The sequence below is a fragment of the Rhineura floridana genome, chromosome 3, assembly GCF_030035675.1.
Source record: "Rhineura floridana isolate rRhiFlo1 chromosome 3, rRhiFlo1.hap2, whole genome shotgun sequence".
Taxonomy (NCBI): Eukaryota; Metazoa; Chordata; class Lepidosauria; order Squamata; family Rhineuridae; genus Rhineura; species Rhineura floridana.
Window position 1 is genome coordinate 40,833,038 of NC_084482.1, and position 27,551 is coordinate 40,860,588.

The window sequence follows — 27,551 nt, forward strand, 5'->3', positions numbered from 1 at the left end:
ATCAGGCAGCAAAGTGCAGTGGCTGAGTCCTTTTGAAACGAATGTAGCAAGTTTCCATCATGATTAAATTAAATAATGCCTGAAGTTTAGAAGGTTTGGCCCCCAAAGCATTGCTTCCAAAGACGGTAGTTGTATTAATCTGTTGCACCAAAAACAACAACAAGGAGTTGGGTGGCACTTTAAAGATTATTGTAGCAGAAGCTTAAAAATAACATTTTAACTAAACATTTTTGTGTTTGTTTTATGACTGCCATCCATCCTGAGTCTTCTGGATGGCACAGGTAGAAATTTATTTATATAAGCAGAGACTATATACCTGCTACTTTACAAATATTCTGTCTAAAGCCAGTGTGGTCTGTGGTCAGAGTGTTGGACTAGGACCTGGGAGACCAGAGTTCAAATCCCCACTCAGCCATGAAGCCTTTTGGGTGATCTTGGGCAATCACAGTCTCTCAGCCTTACCCTACCTCACAGGGTTGTTGTGAAGATAAAATGGAGAGGGAGGAGAACCATATATGCCACCTTGAACTCCTCAGAGGAGAGGTGGGTTATAAATGTAATCAATAAATAAGGGCACTAACTCAGAATTAATAAAGATGAATTAACCCATAACACCTCTTAACCACCCCATTAAATTCAGTCAGGAAGATAGCTGACTATCTTCAGTCAGGAAGATAGCTGCCAAATTGTGGATTTATCTCAGTCTTTTAAATGCACATTTCTTTCTATGTGCACAGGTAGGGGAAGCTGCCTTATACTGAGTCAGATGTGATTTTGGATGTGATTTTGGCTTAATTACAGGGATCCCATAGAGTAATGGTGGTATATCTGTTATGTTTTCCCTCTGAACATGGATGGTTTAGTTGTGTTAATGCTTGCTGCTACACCTCTTCTTATTTCCATATTAATGGAAGTCTTTTTTAAAGAGTGAGAAATAGTTGCCTTTATAGTCATCTGCTTCTGTGGACTGTTAAGAACAAATGGTTGAGTCATTGAGATGTTGATGACTATAGACATTTTACTATGCTAATGACTTAATCCTGTGGACTTTCTGCCCTCAGCTGGATCTCTTCCACACTGTGGGAAAGTCTGCATTCTAAGTCCAAACATTTGTTTTTTCCACCTTTTGAATGTTTCAGTCCTTCTAAATGGAAGCTGATGGGGACCATTAAATGTGAAGAAGGCGATATGGCAAAACACTAACATTTTGTCCACAAAATGAGAGTGGAGATTAGGTTGCAATGGTGGTGGAAATTAATCTTGAACATTTGGACTACAACATTCAAAATGAAGCAATTAACTTTCCTAACACTGGAAATAAAAGGAAAATAAAACTTTTTTTTGCAGGGTAATAAAATGGTAGACCACGCAATTTACGTCTCCCAATATTTTCGCAAGCCTGACAATTGTAAAATCCATTTGTACTGATATGTTGTAATTCCCTCCAGGTGCTTCTGATATTATCGGATATTTAATGAGTCACTTGCTACATGTCTGAATTACATGTGCAATAAGGTCTAGGTTCCAGACCGCATGGGGCCCAGGAACATTATCATGAAATATGCAACCCTATATCAGAATCTAGCCATATATAGAATCTATGCTGGCTTCTGTTGGGTCTCAGATTGTCAGTGTGAAGAAGGAATTGGGCAGCAAAAACAATGGAGTGGTAGTCCAACAATTTCTGGAGGGCCAGAAGTTCCTGCCTTTTCATAAACCTTTGGGGAAGGGCTGTAGCTCAGTGGCAGAGCATCTGCTTTTGCAGAAGGTCCCTGGTTCAATCTGTAGCACCTCCAGGTAGAATTGGAGAGATTCCTTGTCTGAAATCCTGGAGAGCCATTGTCAGTTAGTGTAGACAATACTGAGCTACATGGACCAATGGTCGGACTCGTTGCTTCCTATGTTCTTATATTCTCCTAATGCCGGACTTGCTTCCCAGTGTTGTGCTGTGTGTATTTGTGTGCTTAATTTCCATTAAAGCAACACCACAGCAGCAGAGTAACAGCAGATGCTGAAATGCGAGTGTGCCAGCATGTGTGTGCATTTACCTAAGAAAGCAGGCTTTTACCCTGCATCAGCATCACTGAGACTTAGTAAAATAAGAAAAGCTACTTTATTTATAGAAATACATAGTAGATAGAAAAGGCATACCTAGTTCTAACTAACTAAGTTGGAGGCGCAACGCCCAGGTGCAGGAGTTAGCCCCATGGGAAGTGGCAAGGGCAGAAGGAGGAGGGGCAGGTAAGCTTCCCTAAAGATGTCACAGTCTAGCGACAGAAGGAAGTCAGTCAGAGCATCACAGGTAAAAAGGTAAACAAGCCTGTCCATCTGGAGGACCCTAGCTCTATCTCCCTTATGGAGCATGGACAAAAGAACAAAACAGGAGTTGCTCTTGCCCCACTTCCAACACCCAAAATATCTGTATGATGTCACCTCTTGTTTCCTTCAAATCCTTCCTCAAACCCCACCTTTTCTGTGAAGCCCTTTACACAGCATCGCAGAATAAGGGTGGGGAACCTATGGCCATCCAGTTGTGTTGGATGATGATCGTTCCTGACCATTCCTGGCCATGTTTACTGGGGCTAATGTGAACAAAAGTTCAACAGCATCTGCAGGGCCACAGGTCACATCACCACCCCAATTTTCTGCCCATACCATACTGTAGTTGAATTTAAATCTGTAATACAATGCATGGATTATATGTGTGGGTATATCCCACTGAATGTAGTGGGACTTGTTTCTAAGCAGACATGCAATAGGACTGTGTTGTTAGCATGTGTAACTGAAATAAAAGCATATTTGTCTCCCCCTGTGCAGAATGTAAGCTCCTTGGGGCAGGGGTCTGTCCTCTTTATAAAGTGTGCAGGGCACACTGATGGTGCTACATCCATAATAAATAATAACTGGATTGCTCCTGCATGCTCCTGTTTACAGATCTTTCCTCCAAACATGGATTTTGAATTCCAGACTTTTCACATTTCCCGCCATTTAAATTGCATTAAAATCAGCCTACAGATGTAAGTAAGTGTGGAAACTAGGGATTAAGGGCACTAAGGATGTAATACCAAAAACATGTACCGGGACTAAATTTTTGAGTAAATGTGCATAGGGTTGCATTAGAAAACAATGAGATGCAGTGCCCTGTGAGACATCAATTACTGCTATTAAGTCTTGAATCATAGGATGGCATATAATTTGGCCTCCAAAACATAGATTTAAATGTAGTTTGACCCTCCCTAGACTACTGAGATTTGTTAGGGAAATTGATTTCACAGTGCAGGATGGACCATGAAAGTGACATGCAGCTCTGTGAGCTTCACAACAAGCCCTTTTGTGGAATGACAGGTCCTTGAAGTTTTGGCACGTTCCCCAGAAGTTTCCTACTTTGGCTTTGATGAATTTGTTGAAAACCTCCTGCCAGTTTCCATTGGATTGGTCAGAAACAGAAGCTGCAATTCAAGTTTTGTAAAATGTTACTGTGGCAGGTTAAAAATAACGTTTGGATCCTCCCTTATGTTTCCAAGCCTTGAGGTGATCATAATGGAGTTAAGTTAAATACTGGGTTTATTCCTTATCTTTGTTTGGCTCTCAGTGTGACCTTTTTCTAAAAAAATTAATTACAAGCTAAGGCTTGTTTGAAGGGTTTGCACCTTTTATCTCTATATGAGACTGCCAAGTTAAAAACATTAAGAGGTAAAAGACACATGCATAAGATTTTTGGAATGTACTGTTGTGAAGTCAAGTTTGAAATTTGTATTCCACTTTGCAAATTTCACAAACACTTCAGAAGTGGTCTGTCAAAGTTTGTAGACTGCCAAAGTTTTGTAGAAGATGTTATTTAAGTATTGTTTACCAATCACACATTTCAGCATTATCAGATAATGTGTGTGCGTTCAGCTGGCTACATTATAAGGTATGCTTTAAGCTGGGGTTGCTCTGTTTCTTTCACTAGGGCTCTTGTGTCTTTGACAACAGCAAGCAGAAATTCAACAGGGAAAGTTTCCCCATCATAATAATTTTCTTTATAGGTTTCTGTAGCTCATAACATCCACAAACCTTTTATTAAAAATTATCTGAAAAAATTCCGGCAGTTTTCTGTCTGGACAAATAAAGTACACTCTCCCAACCAAATTCTGTACTCTGCCAATGCATGTGCTTGAGGCTATAATGTCTATAGTGGTTTCCTGATTTGGGTCCAAGATGGCTTAAATGACCAGAATAGATGTACAATGTTAACTGATTGATTGAAGGAAACATCACACAGATAATACAGGGCAGACGATGCATAACATGCACAAAAGAATCCTTGTTTCCCTGATTTCCATCTACAGAGTCCAGACTTTTTCCATATACCGCAGATCAAAATTTTACTCATTTAGCCTACTGTTAGATACTGCAATAATCAGCCAACTCTGTTGAATAATTAGCAAAATTTCTGTGGCAATAAATTGCCAGGCCCATCAGTTCTAATACTTGCAGAAGTATAACTCTCAGCCTACAGTTGGTCAAAGGTTGATGAATTGTACTTGTGCAAGTGTATGTGTATGGGGATATTTAGACTGCACCCATCAGTGATGCCTCCAACTTCCACCTGTTCAAGGTCCCATCTGCATAGGAGCCCAAGTACATGCACACACAATATGCAAAGGCTCTGGACGTGAGAACTACATGGGCCCATGGTTAGGCAAGGTAAGGTGCCTGCCACAGGTGGCAGCATGCCTAGCTATTTTATTCTGGAAACACGTAGGGCACAGAATGAACAGTTGCCCCCTGTAAAGATGGGGATTCAAATGCTGGATCTCAGGGGTCTGATAGGTGCAATCCTAACTGTTTCCCCAATGTAGAAGCTACAAATATTAACTATTTACAAAAGCCTTATACTTATTCCATATTAACTCCAAGCAACGTATCTGGATGGTGAATCTCTTTTTTGGGGGAAATAGCATATTCTGGCAAGCAAAGAAACATGCAGCTGATTCTATGAATCTAAAAAGCTTTTGAACTCTTAAGTCTCAAGCAGCAGTTCTCCATGGCACATAACAAACATCTTTTGAAACTAACAAGCGTGTCAAATGCAGTTTGAGATACAGCAGGGCTGCGGAGCGGGGCTATCTGGTGTTAAAGGTAAAAGAAGAAGGTGTGCCTAAAGTAGCTCTATGGATCCCAGCCTGTGTTTAGTAATGGCTTGATAAACGTAAGAGACAGCATACATGACACTTGCACGCACACACAGACAGAAGAGGCAACAGATATGCAGGGCAATTTTCATGTGTCAGATTAGTTTATTTTAATTTCCAACAAAACAATATAAGGCACATCATGACTACAATACTTAATATTTACAGGCAGAAATTAACATCACTGTAAATCTCAGGGTTATTGAATTTCAGTTTTTGAGACAGCAAATGCATCTTAACTTACAGATGGGCAGCAACTATCCCAAGTTCTTCCTATAACTGCAAGAAACACAGTCCTCACTGCACAACTGATATTTTGGAAATGCAGTTGTTATACATAATAGTTAACAGTACATGTTAATAAGGTGGCTTCTGTACCACCCTCCTGATGTGTTTGCTTCACTCTGGATGGGAGAGGGCCTTTTCCCCATTTATGATATGCTCTCACCAGTGAGGTCCACCTGGCACATTTGTTGACATCTTTTCAATGGCAAGTGAAGACTTACCTTTTCCCCCCAGGCATTTGATAGACTGAGATGATTATGTTTTTATTATTAGCATGCTGCTAAGCTTCCTGCAGCTGTAATGGGGGTGGTTTGTTCTGCTTTATAGTTTTATGTATTTATAGTTGTTTTTAATATGTTATAAAACACTTTGAGACCTTTGGGTAATAAGCGACTAACAGGATTATTAACAACAACACAAATGAAAAAAACAATTAAACATTGAATTTCATACCTGCATATATATGCATGTGATTTGTGTTTGTGTGTGTAAGTGTAAGAATATTTGGGAGATGCTGGACTCCTAAAGGAACCACAGCCCAAAGTGGCTGGCTTCCTTACATCTCCACCTAGCCCAGTGTTGTCACTCTCACTCTTTCACTGGAAGTGCCAGGGACTGAATGTGAGACTTTGTGAAACTGTCTCCTCAGCTTACACTACAATGTATGTTGTTGTTATATGCCTTCAAGTCGATTATGACTTACGGCAACCCTATGAATCTTTTGGATGTATTCATAGGGTTTTCATGGTAAGAGGTATTTCAGAGGTGGTTTACCATTGCCTTCCTCTAAGCCTACGGCACCCAGTATTCCCAGGCAGTCTCCCATCCAAGTGCTAACTAGGCCTGACCCTGCTTAGCTTCCGAGATCAGATGAGATCAGGCGTGTTCAGGGTAATATGGCCGTAGACTGCAATGTATACATGCTTTGATATACAGCAAAAATGTGCTGGCTCAGCCACCTGTAACTACTCAGGGGTGGGGAACAGCTCTCCCATGGGCCATTTTGGCAAGTAGGGCTGGCTACCTGCCAATCATTTGATGTCAGGTGACCCAGCAAGCCCTGCTTTGGACAGGGCTTGGCTGCACTGTGGAGTGTGCAGCTGATTTCTCAGTGGGGCTTGCTGTAAGCAGTGATCAGCTGATTGGTGCTTACAGCAAGTCCTTGTAAAGAAATATCATTTGCGTTGCCAGCTTGAATTCAAGCTGACGATTTGAAGGAAAAGTTGGGAGTGCACTTAGAAAAGGTGTTCCTAATTTTTCTTCATTTTAGTTGTGGCTTGGTTTCCTGTGCCTGACATCACATATGATGTTGTGTTATAAAGGAAGGTGGTCATGCTTTGCCTATAACAGCCTGGTAGACCTGATTAGGCCCACAGGCTGGAGGTTCTCTGGCATCACTTAGGGCTGGCCTTACCAATTTGTCACCTTATCATTAGGTAGAGTGAGGTAGCTGCCTCAGGCAGTTGATGTTAAGGGGCGAATGAGGAATGTTGGAGGATAGAGCTGTTTGTCGCACACAGCCTGCCCTAAGATGACACTGCCATATTTTCCAGGGCTGAAGTAAGATTCAACGGTCACAGTCTAACTGGCTTTGCAATTGGGCTGGGGAGAGGGACTGTTAAGGTGGCTGTGAGAGCACACATCAAATGCCAGGTGCAGGGAGAAGTAGGAGGGTGACACGAGGGAAGGTTGTGCAGGGTGGGTCTGGCTTAGGGTCTGCCTACTGACTTTTTGGCACAATGACTTAGTTCCCATGCCTCCCTGCATCTAAGTGAGGCTAAGTATGTACAAAGGAATTAAGTGCATTTTCTTCCCCGGTTTATTCCTGTCTCTGTTCCCCTTCCCTTTCCCTGTTTTCTCTGTGATGAGCTTAATACTGTAAGCTTCTTGGGGCAGCCACCTGCCTTCTTATGCTTACTAAATCGCCATGCATATCAATGTCTATATTATGTCCACAATGCTAAAACTAATTATTAATCCTTAGGGGAGAGTTCCAGATGACCATACAAATAAACAATAGCAACTTAATATTTACATAGCACATCCCTTAAGTCTTCCCAGGGCCCTCATCCATTCTTACGGCATTCTGTCCAGCAATCCTGTAAATACTATTACCCCCTTCTTATATCCCACAGGGGCAGGGTGGGGTGGGAAGGCAGAAGCTGAGTCAAAGAAGCTACCTTAGCTGATTTCTTAGGTTTTAGCTAGGAACTTCCAGGCTCATGGGTTATGCAGTTAGCCACTATGCTACGCTGATCATTAACAGACATCTGTACAGTTAGCTGGGACCTGAAACAAAAACAACACTGGGACAACAAATAGTTGGATTGGTGAGACATTGGCATGAACGAATTATGGGGTTGTTGAAATATTAGTGCTCTGTTTCAGGTTAGCTGGGGCCAGGGCCATCTCTAACTTTTGTGTTAATCTGTAAAGAAATACAGTGAGTGGGTAATTGTTTACTGTGCAGAGCCTGCATTCAAGGCACCAGTACTCCCAAATGTTCACCTATCAGGAAACTAGGAGCTGTTCTGAAAGTTCTGAGATGGAAAACTCAGTAAATCCTGGATTCTAGTATTTTCCCTTAAAAGCAATTTAACGCCATTCTTCCTGCCCTAAACTGAGATTAGGCAGGAGTCCTGGCTTTCAGAGGTCTCCCCCAGCTCTCTGACAGATTGCAGGGTGGTTGAGTGGATAGCGTGTTGTGTTTGGATTGGGGACATCTGGGTTCAAATCTCTGCTCAGCTATAATGCTTGCCATGTAGTCTTGAGAACCCATATCTCTTGGCCTAACACACCTTCCAAAGTGAATGTGAGGATGAAATAGGATAATCCCCATGTAAACAGTCTTGAGCTTCTTGGGGGAAAGTTGGGATACAAATGCAATCACAATGTACTAAACTCCATTATTTGCAGCACTATAGAGAAGAACCCAAGAGTCTGGATTCCAGCCCCTAACCCTCTGCTGCTTTTCTGTTCTTGATATCTATACGCAGTGAAGGACTGCAGTTCCCTCTCTTCCCTACCCATTAATTTGTTGGGACTAATGGCAGCTCTTTTTTTAAATTATTGTTATTTTCACGATCTCTGGTAGTCTCTCCACACCCCTCTATTCACTTTCAGTGATTCAGCATCTGTGTGTCACTCCTCTGAATAGAGAGTGGGTAGCTGGCTGCAAAATGAATTGTGTATCTATGCATATATGGTGTCTACGTTAAAATACATAGCCTTTCAGCAACTGAATATGTGGTGGGGAAGAGTTAATTGGCATAGCACAGGGCTGCAGGTCAGGGATGGGGGGCATTTTATAGAGTCTGCTAGAGCACCGTTCGCCACCCTAGTGCCCTACACTATTTTGAACTACAACTTCCATGAGCCTTAGCCAGCCTGGATAGGCTGGCTAGGGTCCATGGGATGTGCAGTTTAAAATATCTGGTGGACACCAGAATAGCAAAGGCTGTGCTAGAGTTATTTTTTTTGCTGGGTTGTTGTTGTTTTTGTTGTTAGTAGTAGTAGTAGTAGTAGTAGTATGGTGGTGAGGAAGAAGAGTTGATATCAGAATTTGTAAAAAATAAAACAGAGGAGCACTAAGGTTGAGCAGTGATGCTGTCACAATTAGGACTCCAGTGCAAAAGCCTAGGGCTCTACTCCGTCGAATGAACAGGAGAGCCCCCCAAACTCAGCAGGACTTGCTCATCACATTTTGAAGTGAAGTAATACACATTACCATTTAAGGGATGTTTTGTCCAAAGTCTAAAATTTCCCAACTATACCACTGAGATTGAGAGGCAGATTTGGCCGCTATTTGTTCTTGCTGCAAGATGGTGTTTCCATTTTCAATTTGTTACATGTTAAGTAGCTGGTAATTTAAGCTCTCTCTGTGCATGTATCTCCACCAGTGAGATTTTGAGTTGTCTGTTGGATAATGTGGGAACAGCCTACTTGCTGAATTTGGCTGGGTGCTTGTGTGTTGAGGTTCTTGTGCAGGCTTGTTTTGTTGTCCTCATCCCATAAACGTTCCTTTATCTGAAGCCTGAACTCTGATTTCATCCAGACTGGGAGAACATTGACATCAAAGGAGGTCTAGTTCCTTCTTTTCACCTTGGATGACATATTTTGGTTTATTCTTGCTCCCAGAAAATGCAGAATGACCTCAGCTGTAAATAAATATGTTCAAGGGAAGAGCTACAATAATTATTTAGGTGCCAATAGATAAGCAGCCTCCTTTCTTTCTTTCTTTCTTTCTTTCTTTCTTTCTTTCTTTCTTTCTTTCTTTCTAATGGATGGATATATGTTTGAGGTGGTGGTGGTAAACATCATTACAATGAGCATTCTAACCTAGTCTTGCTGGGGCTGAAAAGTAGAATTAAGGCCTATCTGGAACAACAGGAGGGGGAAGGCCAATACTCATCTAAGGCTTTAGGTCAGGGATGGGGAACCTCTGACTCTCCAGATGTTGCTGGCCTACATTTTCCATCATCCCTGATCACTGGCCATGCTGCCTGGGACTGATGGGAGTTAGAGTCCAATAACATCTGGAGGGCACCAAGCTGGGGAAGGGTGGTCAGTTTTCCTATAATTTTAATCTGTTCCTTTGGGTCCTACCTTTTGTAGGGTAACAGAAAACCTATACTGTATGCGCCATCATCTATGTGGCAGCTCTTCAGATATTTGAAGATGGTGATCGTATCACCGCTTAATTGTCTCAGCTCCATGCTAAACGTACCCAGCTCCTCCAACCTATCCTCTTAAGTCTTGGTCTCCAGGCACCTCACCATCTTTGTCACCATCCTCTGGAGTCAGTGTCAGGGCCAGAGTGCTACATCCTAACTGCTGCATGTACACATGTCTCTCTTGGTGGTGGGGCCCTTACTGGGGTGTAGGCTCTCAGCAGATGCCTGACCAGGCCATCCCTTGAAACTAGCCCTATGTGGAATGTCCTGGGTTACCTGGCTTCATAGGATTCATCTACTGTGTTATTGGTCATACCCAATTAAGCCAGACAAGGAGTATAAGAATCTTCCATGCAGTCTTAGAAAACGGATGCCCAGAATCTCAGCCCTGAAGTCAATTCACAGTATAAGCCAGCATCTGCTTGAGGGCAAAACATGACTCCTTCTCACCTGTGCTGGGTTACCTACATAGTTTATGCAGTGAAGGTCTGGGGCACTATGGGGTTCTGATGACAGACTATTTTGGAATATCCTAGTTATGTGAACCGCCCACCTTTATATATTCTCATCCAAGTGAAGTGGCCACAGTCCAGATCAGTTTATGCATTGTACATACCATGGGGCCAGTAACTTTCCTTAAGAAAAAAATAATCTCAGGTGTTCTAATCTGGGTGAAATGGTGAAGAGACCGTGGTTATGGCAACAGCAGTGGGGGGAGGGGGAGGGAGGAATAGTTCTTATCTCCGTTTAGACAGAGACAAAACCCTCTCTTCCCCCCTCAGTTGCTCAGCTCTGAGTCATGTCTGGCTCTTGAATAGCAGCCCAGCAAAGGACTTGTCACCAAAACAGGGGGACAAAACCCAGTAGGCCTGGCTCTTTGCCCTCTCCTGCTTCTAATCCACTATCTGAATTCCCTGATTCACCCCCACCCAAGCTGAGCAGGCACCCCAGAATCCACAATCCAAATCATTCCCTTACCCCTATTCTAATCTTTATTGATCCTCATTAATCTCTTCTAGCTTAGAATGGAACCCAGAGCTCCTGGCTCCTACCTTTGAGGGCTGAAGGAAACTGGTGTGTTTGTGTGTGTGTTTGTATGTGTGTGCTCTGACAAAGGAGATGATTGAGAGGAGGCAAACACTTCCACCTCCTCCAACCCTTTCATGTCCCCCCCTCCCTCTGTCCTGTTATCTCTTCAGGAAGGGCCTTGATATGCCTGGCTGTTGCCTGCCTCCCAGGCTGGAGCCACTGTCTGGACTGGGGTGAAGGGGGTGGGTAGCTGTTCATGCCAGGTCACCCTCTGCCTTTTTGCCCATTGAGAGAGAGGCTGCCAGGCAGCAGGAGGATGTAGGTTGACTGGAACGCAGGCATCATTCCCATCTGGTGGTAATAAATGGATCTGGTCTCTTAAAGACAGTTCCTCCCGCCTCCTCCCGCCTCTTAGTCCTTTGGTAACTTAAACGCACAGTATACTAAAGAGACTTAACAGTGCCACAGATACTGTAGTGTAGTTTACCTCTTGCAGAGCTACAGTTCCCCAAACCCTTAACAAACTACAGTTCCCAGGATTATTTGGGGGAAGCCACATGCTTCAAATATACTTTAAATGTATGGTGTCAATGGGACCTGGGTTTAGACCTGGTCAGTGCCGGGATGGGACCCACATGGATATGACACCATGAATTCCATGGGAGAAAGGTGAGATATAAACATGCTGATTTTTAAAAAAAATAATAAGAGCTGGATTTGACTGTGTGACAGTTGAGAAGGAAAATCCCAGAAGGAAGGAAGGGGAGGGAAAGGACTGTCTTGGAGAGATCAGGGTTGGAGGCAATTTAAGGCCAACCAGCTACCTCTGTGAATGAAGTGGGGGCTGCATTTATGGGCAGCTGTGTTCCCTTCCCTTCAAGTAGTCTTGTGGCAGGAACTTTAATGTCTCTGCTAGGGTGGAGGACTCAATGAGGCCTGCAATTCCCTCTGCCTCCTCCATGGATAATCACCCCATTGTTGTCCAGCCAGGACGTTGCTTGGGGCCATCCCTTCACAAAGGGGCCTGGGGAGCAGAGCAGCCCCATCAGGGTACAATGAAGGCCCTGTGTGTCCATCCTCTCCTCCCCTCACAGAGCTGGCAGAAGCTTCCGTCCCCTCACCCAAAAGGCTGCTTCTTCTGTAGCTGTTGCTGGGACACTTGGGTTGACTATTGGAGTGAAAAGGTTTGATCTGCCTGGGAATTATCTCATCCCACTGGAAAAACATATGAACGACTTTCACCCTCAGGGATCCTGGGTCCAGACTTCCAGCCAAAATGGCCACAAAAAAATACATCTTGTTGCCCTCATCCTCGTTCCCCTACCTAAGCTGGGTGTGTGCTGTGCAGCAGTGTGTATGTGTCTGGGATGCCAGAGTCCTGTTGTGTTCCGGGTACAGCATCCACCCCCTGTGCGTCAACCACTTTGGGCTGTTGACTGGCTTGAACTGTTGGCCGATTGGATTGTTTGTTTGTTCTGTACTTGGCAAGAGAAGCTGCCCTGCCAGTTTGGTGGTGTCAATTTTGAGGCAATTGTAGAAGGCTTGTGGGCTTAGGAAGGTTCACGGTTAACCCTCATGAACTTTACAGATATGAAGCAAATGTACACACCCAACTGCAGGAAATAGCAGCAGTTAAACAGCTTGAAACCTACAATCTCTCTTCTCTGCCCCTCACTGTATTTCACAGCATTATGTGGTCTTGCCCATATGTTATTGCTGGTATGGAATAGTTTCTTTTATTTTTTGGGGGGGGTAAAATCAAGGGTCCACGGCTTATGCCTGCATGGAAACTATGTCAGAGAGAGCTTGGGTGGTCCAGTAGTGATAGCGTTGGGCTTGTTCTGGGGGAAACCAGGGTTCAGATCTCTTGGTTGGCTAAGGAGCTCATTTGGTGGTGACCATGGACAAATCACTTTCTCTTAGCTGAGACTGCCTCAGCGCCCTGTAGGAGGACATAGTTCTGTACATAAGGACTGGTCTGTAAGACAGATAGACGGAAGGATCACAATCTGGGAAATGTAAATGTAGGGTAATTTCCCTTCCTTAGCAGGAAATGCATATCCATTAAAACCCTGCTTTGCATGTTCAACACTGAGCACAGGTGCTGGAAGGAAATTCTGGGGCTGAAGAAGTTCTGGACATCAATCGTGCCTAGTTTGTTCATTATTCTGTTTGTTTACTGTATGTTGTGTGAAGTTCTTATCTTAATAGCTATTAAATCCACACCCTGGGGAATGAACAATATTCTTGCAGTGCTGCTTAGTCAAGATCACTGCATTGCAGTCTTACTGTTCAAACAGCACTGTGTAAGCCTGGCTATATCTGGGTAGGTGTTTCAACCCTGAAAGGGTGGGTTTCACTGACCATTACCCAGGGTGAGTTAACAACAGACAGAGTGTTTATTTGAAGAACAGTGAAAACAAATCCACAGCAAATTGAAGTCTGGGATGAATGTAATTAGAACTAGTAATGGAATGTAATTAGTACTAGTAATCGCCCAAACCCATTTCCTCCCAGCAAATCTCCTCTCCACCCTCCACCCCCTCCCAACTGAGTAAATCCCTACCCAAACTGTCATTCCACGCTCCCTTCGACTCCCCGCTCCCACTTCCCTTGGAACATGGAATGTTAAGGCCATCTCCTCCCCTGCTCCTGTCCAAATATAAACCCTAAACATGGTTCATTGCAAATGGATTAAAGAAAGTGGACTTTCCCTATTCTTTAACTGTATGTTTATGTACATCTTCTGATTTTAGCACGTTTGTTATGAATAAAGAACAGGGGACTAGGGTGACGGCTTATCCTAGATGATTTAATCCAAAACAAAAGCTGAGCATGTGTTCCCTCACTTGATTGTTACGTATTAACTATGAGTGTTTATGATTTCATGGATGGTGTGGAATAGTATCCCTAACCTGGGATTTTTCAACAAAGGTTCACCCACAAACACTAGATACTGAAAATCACATATGATAAGGTAGATTCAGGAAGGACTAACTAATTAATCTAGTTTTCTTTTTTGTGGTGACAATTGCTCTATTGAACTCCCTCCACTTTGAAAGAAGGCAGGTGGCAACTGTGATGAGCTTTCTGTACCTGCTTAAGTCCTACCTATTTACCCAAGCCTTTGCTGGCTCCTAATTTCCAGCCTGGAATCACATATATAGCTGGCAACAGTGGGTGGAACTATACAGTGGTTTCTAATGTTTTAATATGCATTTTCTTTTCTTTTGTGAACCACTCTGGTACTACTCAGATAAAGAGCAGTACATAATTTTTTTTTAATATTAGATGTAAGGTTCTTGTGCAATTACCCAAAGAGAAGAGAAAATTGTCAGCAAGCTTGAAATAGAAGGGAAATGGAAGCCAGGTGTTTTCTGTTTCAGTGCACCCTAAGCTTCCTTTGAAAGCTGTTGTGAAAAGGCTGCCCAATAATGTATGAGTGTTGAAAGCTCTAACTATAGTATTGTTCACACTGACTGGCAGCAACTCTGTAGGGTTTTCAGACAGAGGATTTCACAGCCCTACCTGGAGATGCAGCAGATTGAACCTGGGACCTTCTGCATGCAAAGCAGATGCTCTATCACTGAGCTATGGCCCTTTCCTACTCTTTTAAATTGGCATAATAGTATAACAGACCAATCCTATATTTGGTGGAGGGGAGAATCCATAGCGTAGCTACTGCTGATTTCTTTGCCAGACTAGGGAAGATGATGTGGGGTGGCTGGAGAGAAAACAAGTATGCCACCTCTAGGGCTGATCTCTTTAGCAACACCATCCCTTACCCCGGTTGCAGGGTTGAGACTCAAAAGGTGGTACTTGCCTGGATAAATCAGGGGATGGATCTTGGTGGAGTAGGGGCAGTGCCTAGTGGTGCCTAGCAGGGAACCAAAGATGGCACTCAACGGGTCAGAGGAAGAGCCTGGCAGTGCTTGCCTCAGGGATGGAGCTTGATGGATGTGGGTGGCAGAGTTAATAGCAAAAGCTCTTACATCTTATATTAAATGTGGGGGCGGTGGCGGTGGGGGGAATGGGATCATGTCTGCTTCCTCTGCAGGTGTTCAGCTTAACCTGAGAAAGGGCTTGAACACATACAAATTGTGTTCACTTGGTCTCTGTGAGTGCAAGTCGGGACTCTTGAATAGGTAAGGTCTCTGATCACATATACAGTGCATAAGCTCTTTTCCTGATTATGACATAGAGGGCAGGATCAGGAGGGATAATCTCTCTCCTCTAGCTATGCATGTTCAGTGTGATGTGTGACCAGTCCTTGAGCTCACTAAATGCAAGTTGACTTAGTTGGCAATCTGTGTGGTAGTTGTTTTATTCAGCCCTATGACTCAGTTGCATGCTAAAACATAAGTGTAAATGCACCCACACTAAAATTTACTCCTTGTCAAGTGGAATACAAAACAAAAGATCCATGAGGGGGCAGATCAGGTCTCCTAAAGCCATCAGAGGCTTATCAAGTCAAGGAACGTGTTTATCTGTGATTTCAGCCCTATTACACCCTTCCTCTTACAGTGAAGTTATTATGTGCCACTTCAGCTGTGGGGGAGAAGCTGATTGCTTATTTACCTTCAGAGAGGGGAGGGCTAGTGTGCAGGTGCTCATGGTTGCCAATCATTTCCATGGCAAAATGCCAACTGGGGCTGGGTAAGATTAGCCAGTGGCAAACAGCCAGCAACCAGGGCACCATAGCGACTGGTATTTTGTTATATTCACTTCCTCTGTTCCAGAAGAAGTAAAACTAGTCAATAGTGCCCACTTGTTTTCCAAGTAGTGCCTGCGTGCACACCCACACCCATACTTGTAAAAACAGGCTTTTGAAACTTTACTGTTTGAATTTCAGGAAATTCAGAATTTGAACAGACATCATAAAACTGAACATTAATTTTGTATTCAACAATCACTGGTAAAACAAAGTTCCTTTCTTTTCTTGCTGTTTGGCTGTGTTTCCACAGATAGGTCTGGACCCTAAGAACTATGTGACAAGTTCTGTGTGCCCAAGATACTTTGGGCTTCCATCTCTTGAATGGCAAACATATTTTGAAACTGGAGGATGGAGGTTCAAAAGGAGCTTTGTAATGTGGCATTGAAGTCAGGTGTTCAGAGGAAAAACATGAACAATCCCACTGGGCCTACCCAAGCCCTTGAGCACCCCTGAAGTTGGAAGCTGGCCATAGTTGGCACCCTTCTGAGGGACTATAAGTTGTCTTACAGATGGCAATTTCTCCCCAGTGATGATTGTGGCAGGCAGGAAGTCAAAGGAGAATTTCAAAAGCAATGCCATGATCTAACATGGTTATGTGGCATTACCCTCATTGGTTTCTTACCACAACTGCTGATGCTGCTAGTCAGTTAGCTTTAGGACAGTCCCCATATGGACTGCAGGTATCAGTCATGTCTGTTACTCAAAAGAGCTTCCTCTGGAGATATTCTAAGTGAGCCCATAGGGCAGAGATGGCTGACTTGTACTCCTCCAGATATTGTTGGACTCCAATTTCCATGCGCCCCAGCCAACATGGGCAATGGTCAGTGATGATGGGAGTTGTAGTTCTAACATGCCACAGGTTCTCCATCCCTCCCATAGAGTATATTTATCCAGAGCACAGACTTAATTAATTGAATATTATTATTATTATTTCCATTTATAAACCGGTTACTATCTAAAAATCTCAAAGCGGTTTACAATAGAATACACAAGGTACAATAAAAAAAAATCAAATTAATTTACAAAGCAAAATACATAAACAATATCCATATCCATAAACATATACATAAACACAGTATAAAAGTCAGAATTCACCAAGGGAAGCCCGTAAGTCACCCTCCCCGCTCTATGAAAATGTCAGAAAACTGAAATTATGTTGACAATGGAGGAGGGCAACAAGCAGGTAAAAGGTTATCGTTCGCCTGGTGTGACTTGCCGCCATTTCTCTTGCCTCTCCTTCCTCCCAAGGGGGTGGGTGGGAGCGCCCCTCCGCTGCGAGGCTCCAGGACTCAACCTCGGCAGTTCTGTGTGTCCATTATTCTGAAATAGCAAGTCCCAAGGGACTCTGAGGACTGTAATACTGTGAGAAGGGGTCAGGAGATTCTCAGCATCCTTCCAGGATTTTGGGGAGGAAGCCATGACAGTTAAACTGGCTTAAAAGTTCCTAGTGTAGAGATGTAGCCTTAGAGTCGGGTGGCTTGACTCACTTGTTTGAAGCATCTGGAGTAACTGTTCTGTAAGAAGCTGTTGTTGCTGCGGGCAGCTAACTTGGTTCACATCCTATTTTTGCCTGTTGCATGCTCTGGTCAGGACTGAGGGTCAAACTGTGAAGTGCTGATGGGTGGACAGCTCTGCTTATGATGGGGCCTGGTCTTGATCTTTCTCATTCTACATTGGCTGCCAAACTTCAGCTATAGTGCTTTGTTGGTGACTTACGCATCTCTTTTCCTTCTCTTGTTGCAGTCTGTGCAGGCACCCTAAATGGGCTCAGTGTGACAGGAGATGTCCAGCAACAGTACCAGATGCTACACAAAATGTACAACAACTGTGAGATCGTCATGGGCAACCTCGAGATTGTGCTCATTGAACAAAATAAGGACCTCTCCTTCTTGCAGGTAACGAGGTAGAAAGGCGATTAGTTTGTGTGTGTTGGGGGATAGAACTCTGTGTGTTCCGATGTGTATGAAGGCACCTGTATGCAAAGGTCACATCTACACCATACATTTAAAGCCTCTGGCTTTTCCCAAAGAGTCCTGGGAACTGTAGTTTAAGGATGCTGCAATTGTAGTTCTGTGAGGGTTAAACGACAGTTTCCAGGATTCTTTGGGGGAAACCAGGTATTTTAAATGTATGGTGTGGATGTGACATAAGAATCTAGGAGCAGCAACACAGAGGAGGAGACTGGAAAAGATGCTCACACCCTTCACTTCCATGCCATACTATAACTTAGCCTGTAATGAAGCTTAACCATGTCTACAATCTCATGATGCTTCCCTTCCTTTGTTATTTCCCTTTGGTGGAATTTTAGATTATCAGCTTCTTGGGGCAGGGACCTGCTCTCTTCTACTCTCTAAAGCATCATGCTCACTTATGGCAGTATATTAATTAATTAAAAGAAGTACAACTAGACCTAGGGCAGATAGCTCCATTCAAACATTGGTTTGCAAATTTGGAGCTAACCTCTTGAAAGTACATTCCCTCCCCTCCCTCTTCCCTTGCTTAGAGTTATTTCCCCCACTCTTCCCTTTCTACAGTTAAATGTGATATTGTGTAAACATGTTCTCTTGACATTTGCCATGGTTTCCTCACAACCATGGTTTTCGTTTTGCAAAACCATCGTTATGTAGCAATATCGTTTGCATTAACATCTGTACATGTAAAAGGAAGACATGGTTACTGTCAGGAAGGGGGAAAATCTGGAGAGGAGAAGAGGAAGTCAGAAGGAGAGTTCATTCCTGAGTCTGGATCCCAGTTGCAAACCATGGTTTGCAAAACGCCAGTGTTATGACTTCACTAAGTCTAAGTATATTCGTGTTGTCAGCAGATTTGTGAAGCTAGCACGGAATCTGCTACTTGGCATCCTGCGAATATTAACTGTCATCAATTTAAGCAATACCTTTGTTACATTCTTAGGATTTAAATTAACTCCTTGTCTTTCCACCTTGGTCCTTGCCCCATCTCATTAGCGTGGAGAACTGTGCTGTTAGCTCCCCCCCCCCCGCTTTCACTTGCTTCCAGATTTCCTGCCAGACAGGGCTCTGCCCTGACTTGCTTTCTGTGGGCACCAGGCAGGTAGACGGCACTTGTGGCACCTAGTCTCTGCCTTGTCAAAGAGCCAAGGATGAGGGTTTTGCTGTGTTGGGCTCCTGCATCTTAAAGAGGGCAGTGATAGGTTAGTGCCAAGCAGAGCTTGGAAAAGTTACTTTTTTGAACTACAACTCCCATCATCCCCAGCCACCATGGCCACTGGATTGGACTGATGGGAGTTGTAGTTCAAAAAAGTAACTTTTCCAAGCTCTGGTGCCAAGATATGCGTGTGGGGGATTAAATGTGCTGCTTGTTGTATGTTGGGATCAGTGGGGGTTGCACCTTTGGGGATGAGTAGATATCATGGCACCCCTGGTGCTGATCTATACTTGTACCTGGCTAAAGATTTCTGTGCTGGGGTAATTTCCTTCAGATCACAGTTGAGGCACTGGCGTTTTGGACCACCCCCCTGCTCCCTTCTGCTCAGAGGAGTAACTGGGAGGATGAGCTATCCAGTGCTCAGTCTGAAGTGCCCTATGATATGTTAATCTAGACTGAGCCTGCCTGCGGTATGTGGGAACCATGCCATCAAGAGTGGGAAGGATTCTTCATAATGTGATTGTGCAAACGGGGCCAACTCGTCAGGGCCAGAATTAACTTTCCTAGGTGAGCTGTCAACAACCACTAGCTCACTGAGTGTTTTTTGAAGTCACAGTGGCTCCTCTCCCTCCAGTTCACTCTGCCACAGGGGAAGCCCTTTTTCTGAGGGTCACTTCCATTTCATTTGAGAGAGGATGATATGTACCCTATGTGGGTAGCAACCAAATGCAGGTGTCAACCCAAACCAAACGTTCCCCAGTTGAGATGATGATATCATAGTCTTGGGGAGTTCATATGCTTTCATAATTTGAGATCTCTATAGAAAAATTAAGAGCATATTGTCTAAAAGGTCTTAGGGTAAGCAGCTCCTGGTTCAAACAATGGCACGTAATTAATATACAAAATTTGTAATGTTGTAGTGGCTACAAGATGTTTTGATGGCCACTAGCTGAAAGAAGATTGGCTAAATGTATGGAGGGTAGGTTTGTCAGTAGCTTTAAGCTGTGACATCCAAATATTCAGAGACTTTACATATTCGGGATTCACAAGTATTAACTAATTGCCATCGTTCCATGCTACTGAGCTGCTCTGTGGCATTTCTTGGACTGTTGTTGGTCTGGATGAGTGCTGTAATTCTTACATAACTTGGGGAAACAGAATTGTGTTTGACATAGGGTCAAACTAGATGTGCATGTGTTTGTTAAATGAGCATGTTTATCTATAAAGCAAAGTGTGTGTGTGATTTTTATATCAAAATGAGCATGTGGGGGAGGGGAGTGAAACATGCTTCCTTCCCACCCCTTACCTTTGCCATGCTAAGATGCTTTCAGCTTTTTATCCCAACCCAGTTCCAATACTGGAAGTGAGCTGGGCTAGAGGGAAGGCATAAACCTGGGCTAGGGAATCTCCAGATGTTGCTGCCCTATAACTGCCCCTCACTGTTGGCCACGCCAAATGGGACTTATGGGAATTGGAGTCCAACAACATCTGGAGGGCCATAGTTCCCCGCCTCTGACTTAATCATAGCATGCAATGTAAAGTGCATGAGAGTGGAAGTTTCACTCTCCTCCCTGACACACACATTTTGACATAAAAAGTAGATCCCCTGCATCTTTGCGCGTTTAACAAACATGTGCATGCATAGTTTGGACCTTAGGCTAATGTACTGTAAACATTAGCAGGTTTCTGCCTTGACCTTTCTAATGCAAAGTAGCAGCAATCTGGCTTGCTGCACAACCACTTCCTGGAAGAATTTTACCTCAGTGATGTGAAATTCTTTCGGGAGATGGGCATCATTAAAGTTAAACTCTTGACAAATTTGAATTTGCTAAGTGTAGATTGGGATAAGATAACTTTCATCTCAGCCCAGAGGGGAGAAAATATTATCCCAAGAGAGAGAGAGAGAGAGAGAAACAGGTTGAAACTCAGATAAATTATTTCTAATGTGTTAAACATGGAGATGTGAAAGATGTCTCATTGCAAAGCGATGAGAACAGACAGTGTTTGATCCAACAAAAGAGAGAGAGAGAGAAAATACAATATAGCAATGGTTGTTGCTATAAACTTGATAAATAATACAAACAAGAGTTTGGAGTGTGCAATAATGGGATTTTGAATTCTTGAAGACACAGTCTGTTGCCAAACTGTTTAGTTTTCACTCTTGAAAAAATACCATATAACTGCTCTACTCAACATTTCTCCTCCTCCTCCTCCTTCTTATTCTTATATTTATATCCCGCCCTTCCTCCCAGCAGGAGCCCAAAATTGTGTCCTTCATACAACCACTTGGGGAGGGGGAATTCATATGAATCCCTTCACACATTGATAGAACATGCGGAGCGGGCCCATTGCTCTAGCCTTGTCCACCACAATTGCTTGGGCTAGCCTTGCCCACTGTCACTGCATGAGCTAGTCACACCCACTTCGGTCACCACTCTCCCCCAACATCCACATGTTCAATGGACATCACAAAGCAATTGGGGTCCCTCTTCACTTGGAAAAGCTCTACCACCTGCACATAGGTATATTGGGCACTGAACTGTTTCTGATATCCACTGAACGAGTGAACAGCACTGGTGCATGGTGGTTCACAGGGCTAGCTGACACGGCAATGGGCAGGGCTTGACCATGTGGCCCTGTGACGTCTTACATATTCTTTTAATGTGCTGAGGTGTTTATGTGAATCCCCCTTTTGGTTCCTACTTTTTGAGTCACAGTCATGACAAATATAGCTTATTTTTCAATCCGCCATTAAATGAGGAAGAGGCTAGGGCAAACCAATTAGAAGGAAGAAACATAGGTTCTCCTCCCCAGTCAAGCCCTGCAATCCCAAGATGTAGCCTGTTTTTGAGTGGTGACATGATCTATTAACAGAATTGCTAGCTGTGCAATTTGATAATTAATGGGTGGATGTTATAGTGTCTTAAGTTTTCTTCTGACTTTTCCCAGACTATCCGAGAAGTGACTGGCTATGTTTTGATTGCCATGAATGTCTTCACGTACCTGCCACTGCAGAACCTGCGCATAATACGAGGGACCCAGTACTATGAAGACAAGTATGCCCTTTTCATCCTCCTCAACTATGAACAAAATGTCACACATTCCCTACACCAGGTGGGCTTCAACCAACTCACAGGTGAGTCTTGAGACTTGTGCTACCCAGCCAGAATTCCAGAACTGCTATGTACTAACGCCTTTCCATTTTTGGTAGAGGTTAGTGAGCAGCTTGTAGCATTCCATGACTCTGATGAAAATGGGCTTGGACTCGAAAGGGCCAATATATTGAGGGTGCTTAGCTCTGCACTGCCAGGGTATGTCTTAAGCTCTGGGGGTTGGGGAAATCTATGACTCTCCAAATGTTGCTAGACTCCAATTCCTATCAGCCCCAACCAGCAAGACCAATGCTCAGGGATGGTGATGGGAGCTGTAGTCCAGTAGCATCTGGAGAGTCACAGGTTCCCCACCTCTATCTTAATGCATTTGAGCACCTGATTATGCTTCTCGATTTCCCCCTCTGCAAGGTCCCAGGACCCAGCTACTCACCATTTTTTCCTGCTGCTGGTAACTTGTTCACACCACCCATCTTCACAATAGTACAATCATAAGGTATGCCTTGCTCAATGTCTTGGGGTTCAGCATTGCGCATACCAAGTAATACTAAAAAGATATTGCCTTGAGCATGTGCAGAGTGCCTAATTTCAGCAATCACTAACCACCCCTCTGCAGCTGGGATCTGAAGAGGTCTATCAGATCAGAGAGTGTAACTTTTAGGTAGGGTTGAATATCTTTTTCTTTTTTGAGGGGGGTGGAGGTACATTTGATGGGAAGCAACAATTGGTTGTGATTTGACACACCTATGTGTAGTGAAGAACCCACATAATGGACCATTTGAAGTAATACTTTAGAGAAATTGCCTTTAATTATGTGGCAAGTGCCCTTCCCTTACTGCTCAGTAGCCACTGTGTGGCTCTCACGATCTGGGATTTAGGGGCAAAGACATCCCCCATCAAATTTATTCAGGTTGTCCTTTAAATTGCTAAAGCTGAGAGTGGCTGGCAGACAATGTCATATTCTGGTTGCAGTCATAAGCTGCTTCAGGCACCCAGTTGTTATATGGGACTGGGTGGGCCTTGCATATCTATCCATCATAGCTGTTCCCTGCAGGTAAGACTGGTGTGTATTGACAATGAGCTGGTTGTATGTGGGGCACTAGGGCTGTCACTGGGTGGAGCATGATTGCTCAGTGGATAAATGACTTTAGCACCTGTCACCTTTTGGCTTCCCCACTGAGGCAGAAAACACATTCCACAGCTGAGATCTCATGCCATTAGGCCAGGCAATCATTGGAGGATGTGTAGCTTTGGGGGGAGGTGTCACATGGTACAGCTGGATACTGCTGTTCTGCATAACATAATCTCAGTCCAATTTTTTAAAAAAGTTATCAGGGGCAACCCCCCCCCCCAGCAGCTGGTTATAGATTGTTAGCTAGTGTCCATTTAAAAACGGCATTTTAGTATGTCTTTTCCTGATTCAGATTTGTCTAGTTTTTGACTCCATGCACTGGTCTTATTGTTCTACCTGTTTTCCCTGTATTAAAAAGCCAAGGTTTACTCGTCACAAGTGTATTAGACATTGGCGGTGCATGGGGGGGATCAGAGAACAGCAGTGGCACTGTCCAAGTGGTGGCCTTTGCCAGGATTGGGGCAAGGCAAGGCAGTGGTGAGGTCAGGGGAGCTCCATGTTGGCATTCTGCAGGTGTCTGTGCACCAGAATAAGGGTGCTTCCAGACTAAGGCCTTGATATTACAAACAGGCCATTCAGATACTGCAACCAAGTCATTGGCAATTTTTTTTAACTTATCCAATTTTCCATTGAAAGGGTGAGTCTGAATTAAATGGGGTAAGGAATGCAAGTTGTGACTTTGAACTAGTCACTGTTTCTAAGTCTAACCACTTAACTGTATTATTGTGAGTATAAAATGGGATAATCCCATGAATGCTGCCTTGAAGGGTGGGATGCAAATGTGATAAAGGACTAAAAACGAATATTTTAAAGATGAAATTATAGTGATGGCAGGGGGCTTTAGGGAACTATCTTTCAGATGGGTCCTTTGTGACTGTAATCTGTGAATGGGGCTCCTGAACTTCCTTCAAAACAAGCTTTGGGGAAAGGTCATGGCTTAGTGGTAGAACATCTGCTTTGCATAGAAAAGGTCCGTGGTTCAATCTCTAACATCTCCAGGTAGGTCTGGGAGTGACTCCTGCCTGAAATCCTGGAGAGCTGCTGCCAGTCAGTGTCGACAGTACTGAGCTAGATTGGGCCAATGGTCTGATCCAGTGTATGGCAGCTTCCTTAACCTTACTAAGATAACAGCATCAAGTTCTTAGAGCAGGATTATGGAACACCCCATCCCATCAACCTTGCACTAGTTGTCAGTAAGAACATATAAAACAATCTTACACCAGCTGAAATGTCATGGATTGTTCCCTTCCCAGGAATCCCTGAGAGTTGTAGGTTGCTTCCAGATAACCTGTTTATTGAGCATTCATTCTGATTTGTATGCACAAAGTTTGTGGGGAGGTTAGATAACTTTTGTAGTGTCAAGCAATTGTTATCCCCCACTTTCCAGTGCATTTTCCCATCACTTCCCTTATTGCAAAAAGTCTGATTTTGGGGAGGGGGGAAGCAGGTTTGTGGCACAAGAGCACTAATGAGCTTAATTGCACAACCTGCATTTGCAACTAGGTGACTGAATCCCGCCTGAAAATAGTGACAGCCTGGAAGCACCTGGAAGTAGTTTTGTAATGAGACCATGGTTCTCTCTCAGAGAATATGTAGCATCATCTCATGGAGTTTGTTAAACTTGCTTGTGGAGCAATGGAAGATGTAATCAATCACAAAAGATTAATTTGCAAGGTAGACATGCCCTTATTTGTGACTTTTGGGTACTTGCCTTGCCATCTATTGCTAGCCCTCCTCACTGTAATATCTTTTTAGGGAATGGGAACTGAAGACTGAAATGAACTGTAATTTGACCCATAAGGCTTATATCAATAGTGTGGCATGCAGTTTTTATGGTTAAATCAAATATTAAATGTACTAGTCATCTCTTTTGAGCTATATTGAAAGAGTCTAGGGATTTGAAATAATGTGCACAGAATCCCACTCTTGATCTCAGGCTTTTTCTTCAACTCTTCAGTAGCAAATTTTAGCCACTGGTTTACAGATCAGACCAGATCTTAAATGAACAACAGCTTGGTCTTACAGGAGCTGCCAGACAGGATTAACTCTTTAGACAGAGCATCTAGAAGTCTAATTGGCTATAACATCTTGGAAGTTGTTTTCTAACATAAAATCTAGTCGTTCCTGCACAGTCCTCAGGTTCTGAGATTCCCCCCCCCAAGAGTGTCTAGCACTCTCAAAACTATATATCTTGAAATGTGGGAGATAAACCAGTGGGTAAATAACCCTCCGTGGCGCAGAGTGGTAAGTGGCAGTAACGCAGCTGAAGCTCTGCTCATGGCCAGAGTTCGATTCCAACGGAAGGAGGAAGTCGAATCTCCGGTAAAAGGAGTCGAGGTCTACTCAGCCTTCCATCCATCCGTGGTTGGTAAAATGAGTACCCGGCATATGCTGGGGGGTAAAGAGAGGCCGGGGAAGGAACTGGCAATCCCACCCCATATATATGGTCTGCCTAGTAAACGACACCTTTACCTTTTTAATTGCTGGTACATTTTAAAAACCAGAATAGGGCTTGGTGGGACTCCAGCTTTGAGCTGGGGAGACTTTTTTATTCAGCACAGCTCAGATTCCCTCTCCATGATGCTTATTCTCTGTCTAAAAATGGCAAACTAGATGTTTATAGGGATCTTCTGCCATATGTAAGGAGACAGAAGGGTAAGGACAGCACTGTGTAGACTCTGTACGCAGAGTATCACTTGAATAACTGCACTAAGGTAACCTAAATTCAGTCAAGAAAATGTGAATTCTGCAGCCTATGTAAATTATGCAGAGAAAGCAAATGTGTGTGTATTTGCATATTTTGCTCAATTTATTCTGCTTCAGCTAAGCATGAGATGGCACAAGGAGGTATGCAGGACACTGACACCCCAGGTTCCCAGCCATGCAAACTCCCACCGAACTCCCCTATGGATTGAGATCTTTCTAGCCTTAAGGGTTAAAAAAATCCAGAGATTCTAATAAGACTGCCATTCTCAAAAGCCTTGACATCTTAATCGGAGGGCCTCTGAGCATGTGTAGAAAGTCTTTCTCTTCTAATTAGGAACAGCCTTAAAACAATAAGGGCTCCTGTTCTTCCTTCCTTTTAATATATCCTATAGCAGAGGTTCCCAAACTCCTCCCTCCATGGACCACTTGAGAATTGCTGAGTCTTCTTGACAGTCCGCTTCATGATTTTTCTGCCTGTTGTAGCAATTGTAATGCGCTGTGCTAGATGCTGTGTGATTTTAAATTGTATTTTTATTGCTTCTTTTGTTTCTTAGATTGTATTTTATTGTGCATTCCACAGAATAAAATACAACATAAGAAATAAAAGCAGCAATAAAATAAATTAAAAATCAATATGAATATTTTAATGTGGACATGCTGCAGAGCATCTGCATAAAGCTCATGGACCAATGGTGATCCACAGACCAGTTTTGGAATCCCTGTCCTATAGAAACACATCCCCCCCTCCCAAAATCACTTTAGTCTGGTAACTGGCTGGAAGGATTAAATTCTGGACAACTAGGAAACCTTAGTGGAACACCAGAGGCTGAATTATGTGGCCAATTTTTTTAAATCCTACTTTGTCTCTCTGCTTGTGCAGAGCTATAGAATACAAAGAACCTTGGGGAGAAGAAGCTTTCAATGTAATGAAATTCAAATGGGAAAAGCTCTCTCCATGCACCTGGCCAGCACAATCCTTAGTGTCTCAGACAGAGGTTGGTGAGGCCAGTCTGTGATGGTGGCTCTAATAAATGATGCCTTCACAATGAGGATAGAAAACATGTTTATCTCCCAACAACCATTTAGCTATAGATTCTAAATGTCAGTCTGCAGCTTTGCCCCTCCTAATGCTAATCCTCTGAACTTCTGACTGTATCAGAGAGAACATCTTTGCCCTCTGAACTGAAGATTTGCAGGTGAAAGTCCAATCAACAAAAAGAATTTATGGGTCCACTTAGCCAATTAGCTCTCAGGATTCGACTAACTGCCACTTTATCAGTTCTAAGAAGCAGGTTTATGGGCCAGCCATACTACTCTGCCCTTTAATTGGCCAGGCCTGATGTTGTACAACAGAATAAAAGCCTTGTAAACAGTTCCGGGTGGAGTCTCAGTTCAAGGTCAAATCTGACTACAATGGATAGAATGGAATTAGCTGAGGAAATGGGGGGTGGGAGTAGCGGGTATGGAAGCAAGACCTTGAGGAAAACCTGTACTAACTGAATCAGCTATGAGACAAAGATGCTGCTGCTTGTTCCTCTTCTCACCTTAAGAAAAATCTTTAAAGAATCTGTATTCTGAAAGTCCCGTAGGGTAATAAGG

At 43.5% G+C, this 27,551-nt stretch overlaps 1 protein-coding gene and 1 non-coding gene across 2 annotated transcripts in view; one reads left to right on the forward strand and one right to left on the reverse strand.

The window, feature by feature from the left end:
* ERBB3 (erb-b2 receptor tyrosine kinase 3) overlaps nt 1–27,551 on the forward strand; it is a 94,092-nt gene that overhangs the window by 21,766 nt on the left and 44,775 nt on the right. The window contains exons 2-3 of the mRNA XM_061615500.1: nt 17,622–17,773; nt 21,954–22,140. Of these exons, the coding sequence (XP_061471484.1) occupies nt 17,622–17,773; nt 21,954–22,140 (339 nt within the window). The remainder of the gene's footprint in view (nt 1–17,621; nt 17,774–21,953; nt 22,141–27,551) is intronic.
* LOC133382600 (5S ribosomal RNA) lies at nt 6,252–6,370 on the reverse strand. Its single transcript, XR_009761997.1, has one exon. It is a non-coding gene; the product is annotated as a 5S ribosomal RNA (ribosomal RNA).